Source organism: Leptinotarsa decemlineata, unplaced genomic scaffold, assembly GCF_025532065.1.
Source record: "Leptinotarsa decemlineata unplaced genomic scaffold, Ldec_3_MD MMD2_tig00000090_RagTag_RagTag, whole genome shotgun sequence".
Taxonomy (NCBI): Eukaryota; Metazoa; Arthropoda; class Insecta; order Coleoptera; family Chrysomelidae; genus Leptinotarsa; species Leptinotarsa decemlineata.
In genome coordinates, this window is record NW_027412541.1 from 6636875 (window position 1) to 6642874 (window position 6000).

Here is a 6000-nt window from a genome sequence, read left to right on the forward strand (position 1 = left end):
AAACTTCAGATTTCAGTTTTATACTTGATAATGGGGTTTTCATTCATTTCATTAAAGTGATCATGAATTACCATAAAATAAAAAACCATAATTTGACTGATTAATTATAAGACAAATATCTCCAGATGCTACGTAGAAAATTATCCAATCTTTTTGAGAAATGAAAAATACCTAAAGATGAAAACAATTCAATTATTTGACCATTCAAATGAAAATGTGGATGAAAAACGAATTTTCAGTGTGGTATTCTATGTTTAAATTAGCATGTGCATAGTACTATGTTCAGCCTAAAAAAATTGTCAAGATGTTTTTTTTTGTTACCGGCAAACGACTGAAATGAAATAATCATTCACATGTTCAGGTTTGTGGAGACTAATTGGTAGGTCAATATTTTTACTTTTATTGTTAATTTTCCTTAACTCAGTCCATAAATGTTCAGAATCATGGCTACAAAAAAGTCTATCGTTAAATGCTTTTTTTCCTTTCTGATAAAAGCAAGAGTAAGGTACGTAACTCAAGGACCGAAACCAATCATCAGGTGATCAGCAGGTGATTTTATTTCTTCATACTTGATTAGTGCAGATTCTCTTTCTTTTAGCATCATGGCCAAGGAGCATGTTTTTTAGTCATATGAGCCACTTTTACAGGGGAATATTCGTTGAATAATGACAAAATTAGGGAGAAGAGATGATTGACTTTTTCATCAATGTCCTGTAAACTAAAAATATCATGAAAAGGTGTTCTTATCAAATCAACCTTGAAGAGATCATTATTGAAATTTTTAAAATCTCGCTAATAGTAGTGTATTTTAGATTTTGTTTCATTCAACTGATCTATATTGATTCATTCGATTTATTCTGATGTTTATTTTTTCTCACACTATTTATATGTTTATCTTCAAATGGCAATTCCGTAAATAAATAAATAATAAATAATAATATCATATCGTTCTTTATGTTGGCTGCAATGAAGTATTACTTTTATTTCTGTTGTTTAGTATTCCTTCTATACACCATCAGAACTTTAAAATAAAAATCTTCTTTGGAAGATTCCCACAATTTTCTGTATAAAGATGGACGAGTACAAGACCAAAATCTTTCTTTCCCAAAAATTAACCTTAACTGAAAGTTTACCCATTTCAATAAAAACATGTAATGATTTTAAATTAAATTATGATTTTTTTATGGTTGATCGAAATTTACTAAAACACTGAAAGGGGATTTCACTATGTATGTTTGCAAAATGAATTGCCTAAAAAGAAGGTAAAAAATTGATTTTTTTTCAAAACTCACCCCCAAAAACCAAAAACAATACAACCCAAAGGAACAATTTCATTTTCCGCACTCACTCAAAATATCGAACGAACTTTTATGATATCCACCAACATTTTATAGATCGAATTCAACTCATCTGAAGTTACTATGTACACATATTTGTGAATGGGAAACGTTTAGAAATGCTTCATTGGAAACCACACGGTGCAGAAGATGAACTAGTTAACTTGATCTCTTGTGCTAGTAAACTACAAACACTGAAGATTGTCGAAGAATGGTAGCCGTCAGTTTTTTTGGTTGAGTGACTGCATCATTAAAACTCGAACTTTTTCTTTCCAAAGTAACGGTTGAGAAATGGTTTCTGGTATGTACCGAGCTGATAGTGGGCCTAATATTTATTTTGATATTACGAAGAAAGTGTAACGGTTTGTTCTTTATCATAAAATGTATTCAACTTTCACGATGATTAATAAACACTGTAAAAGAATTTTATCGTTTGAATGTCAATGCCACACTTACATGTGTAGTGATTAAGCGAGACTGTCAACTGACAAATTGAATAATTATATTTTTTCAATCTAGTCGATGACTAGATTGCTTAATGTATTCACATATAGACATAAACAGAAATACTTTATACATTGGTTCGTTGAATAAAGTAAAATGTATAAATATGAGTAAAAATTCATCATGAATAAAGAATTATTTATCCTATGTAAGTTATGGGTTATTATGTTTTTGAATTAGATTTATATCTAGTGTTCAGTTATTCATTGTTAATTAAGAATTAGCATTTGAAATGTTTCTGAAGAATTTTTTTATTTTTTGACAAGCGTATGCATCGATTAATTGAAATTAAAATATCTCCAAAATGGCTGCTTGTAGATAATTTTGACAGACATATTTTTTTCACGTAAAAATAATAGAGGAATCGAATTCACTTCTAGAAAATGTGATACATACTTGCACGACAAAGTTGTGACTCCCCAAAAAAGACCAAGACCTGTAGGTGACGCCCCCTACAATTAAGTGCCAAACTGAAACTAAATTTGAATTTCTCATATTGAAAAGTCTCCAAATACCAATTTCATTATATCGACATTATTTCAAAATTTATTTACGAAAAACCAAAATAAAAATAAATTTTCAACATCCTGTATCTCAAAAATGAAGCCTTTGCGGACCTAATGCTTACAGGAACTGTTCACCTCATAAACAACTGAAGAAATATTGGACTTTTATTACAGAATACCCAGAGTGTTATAAGGTTTTACAAAAACACGCTTCCTCAGGCAGAATGCTCTAAACACGTGTCGCGGCGGTTTTTTTCAATATGCTCATATTGTTTTGAAGAATGCAACTGTTACGAAGAGATGCCTTCTATGATCCTTCTTTAATTCCACCACCAATTTGTATAATAGATAATATTGAACGGTCATTCATAAAATTCATTTTGAAAACAACGGCTACCATTTTCACTGCCTAGATATAATTTGCTAAATAACTTAAATTAAAATTCTGTTTACATTACTTGGATACAATTATATCATTATGTCCCGCTTCCACCAAAGAAATAAAGAAATTTTCTGGGGTTGCAAGTTTCTCTTTGGTACTTTTTTCAATTCTCCGCTTTGTCGACTACTATGATATGAAGAGAGTGTTTTTACGAGAGTAGGGAATATCGTTAACAGTGGGACAATGCAACATCTGTAGTCCTATTCAAAATCCTCCTATTGTATTTTGATTACAATGCAAAAGTGACAAGGGATCATAGTGAATTTTTTTAATAGTTTCCTACCTACCTACTAAAATTTACATCATATAATTGAATGAAATCTGTAAAAATATGTGAACGACAACGCAGATTTTAGAACTTTATTCAGAGGGGGAATTGATTGTGAAAAAAAAATCAAACCTTTGCTTTTCTACACAGTGTGTACAAGTCAAATGGAGAAAATTCATTATTTCGGTTACGGTATATGATTAAAAAAAATGGGAAGTATAGGCTTCTGATATATCGTTTGAAAGGTCTCTTCATTCTCCATTCAAAAGTGTTATTGCTTTCAAGTTTATTGCAACAATAAAGATAAAATAAATTAAAATCATGAGGTTACCGAAATTCGATAAAATACACTGAAAACTTCTTGAAACATACTCAAAACTTATTTCATGTTGATGATAAAAAAATAACAAAAACCATAGCAATGTTCTTTTTTGATGATATCCTTTAAAAACTGTGAATAATTTCTGTGGCAACGTTAGTTTAAAACGCCTTCTCAACTTGTTGTATATGTTACTACATTAGTTGTCAGTATTTTAATTTAAGTTTGAAGTTCGTTAACTTCAAGTCTGACAAATGGTTAGATTAACGGAAATGCATAAAATAACAGTTTTATAAATGATTGGTTATAGAGATGAAACCCGAACACAACAGGAAGTAGCTTGACTATTTCATGAGAAATCTACTAACTTACCATCTATATTTCAATGAGCAATAAGAAAAATTGAGAAGCAGTTTCGCGAGCTTGGTCATGTGATGCTTGATTTTGAGGAAAAGCCACAAGCATCGAATAGACAGGCATTCACTACATTCAATGTTAGCCATACATCGATAGTAAATATATGAAAAGAAAATAAAATGCATGCCTATAAAATTATACTTTCTCAGAAAAATAGAAAAACTTATTTTTGCAAGCAAACGATGGACATGTTGGATAACAATATCATTCAATTAGGAGACGTTATATTTTCTGATGAGAGTACTTTGTCTCTTAAAGGTCATGCTAATCGGCAAAATTGTCGCTACTGGTCAACGGAAAATATTTACTAGATGAGAGAAGAATACACGCAATAAAGGTTAATGTTTGGGCAGGGATTGTAGGAAACATATCATTGATCCCTTTTTCATTGAGGGCAACTTGAATGGCAAGAGTTATTTAGCACTACTTCAAAATGATATCATTCCAAGTTTAGCAAATTTATATCCTGATCCAGGAAACCCTCAACTTCCAGTGATCACGTTATGGTTTCAGCAGGATGGAGCACCACCATATTACCAAGTTAATGTGCGGCAATACCTCGATACAACATTTCTCAGTCGGTGGATAGGGAGACGAGGATCGATTGAATGGCCAGCGCGATCACCTGATCTTTCATCATTAGATTTCTTTTTATGGGGATATGTAAAGAACAATGTGTACAAAGCTGAATATTTAGATTTGAATGACTTAAAAGAACGAATAACGCTTGCGATTAGGCCGGTCACGCCTGATATGTTTAATAATGTTAGAAGACAGTTTCATTTGAGATTAGGATGTTGCCAAAACGTTCACGGTGAACATTTTGAACATTAATTCCGTTAACATCCATATTTCTTTTTCGTATTCAACCTGTCCACACTATTTAAGACGTAACTTGTCAATTTGTGGTAGTTACTTGAAAATGGCCTTATAAGCCGAAACCGGTCGTAACGAATAAATAAACGCAGTAGAAACTAGACAAAAGTATTTTCTTTATTCTATATTCTTTCTATAAATGTCAATATATAATTTATATAATAATGAATTCACCTAACCATCACTGAATCTAATTTATAGTGATTCAATGACTGTTAATTCTGTACATTGATTTTACATCTTTCACAAAACTTCATTATTTCCTACATATTATAAGTATATTACAAAACTCTATTTCTTGTATATGATAAGTTTAATGTAAACGGCTGAAAATACCACAGTATTATTGTTTTATTAACATCGCTTTTTGACATCTTATTCCTGTGTCGATGAAATTTAGTGATGTTGATGTTCAAAGAAAAGTTGTTTTAGTTGTAGTTGTCAAAATAGTCACAGTTGTCACAATGAAAGTTTGAGTTAAATCTCCTGCAATGTGTCATGTGTATGTACAATAATGTAAAACAAGAGGAGAATAAATAATTATTATTATAATTATTATTTTTTTACCGTAGTTTGCGCTGGTCAGGCCCTATCCCCCGAAGACCAGATACATACGGTAGGGCGTGCCAGCATTATCAATCAACGACCACTCCCCACACCGTGGGATAAGTGATCATTGGGTCCAAAAATCATGTGCCCTGAGCAAGCGCAGTGAGCCAAGAATGACAGCCTTCTGCATCTGTCCGGCTAGAATTTCTGCCTTAGTGCGACAGGCCGGTATGGTTTCAAGATTCTAGAGTAAAGAGGGCATCATTCCACCAAGGAACAACCATATTGACAGAGTTTGCGGAGTTCGAAGAGAAAATATTGATATTTTATCCGTTTTTCCTCCTCTTTTCGCACGATATTCGTCTCGCCAGGAGCTGAAAACTCCACTACAAATATCGTCTTGCTCTGGTGATCGAGAAGGAGTACATCAGGCTTATTAGCTTGCATGAGCCTGAGGGTGGGGAACGAATAGTTCCAATAAATTCGACACTTCTCATTCCCCACAACGGATTCAATATCCCTCGGAGCGTAGAGCAACACTGGTGTCTCGTCAATACCGTAAGAGGGCCGCAGATGGTAATATAGCTCTCATAGGGCCGCGTTATGTCGATGGATATAGGCCGAGACCGCATATGTTGGACATGCTGGTGGCAAGTGCATTATGACCTCGGGCGCCTCGCAGCAGGCCCTGCACCTTGTGTCAGGAACCTCTATAGCCATCACGCGACTACGGTAGACTAAGGTGTTGAAGATACCATCCTGGCAAGCCATGATGAACTCCT

The 6000-nt window shown here is 33.2% G+C and overlaps 1 protein-coding gene across 1 annotated transcript in view; it reads right to left on the reverse strand.

The window, feature by feature from the left end:
- The window catches only part of LOC111513533 (phospholipase A1), a 39665-nt gene extending 37870 nt beyond the window's left edge, over positions 1–1795 (reverse strand). Inside the window, exon 1 of the mRNA XM_074172418.1 lies at positions 1293–1795. Within this exon, the coding sequence (XP_074028519.1) occupies positions 1293–1335 (43 nt within the window). The 5' untranslated portion in view covers positions 1336–1795. The remainder of the gene's footprint in view (positions 1–1292) is intronic.
- Between the last annotated feature and the right edge of the window lie 4205 nt (positions 1796–6000).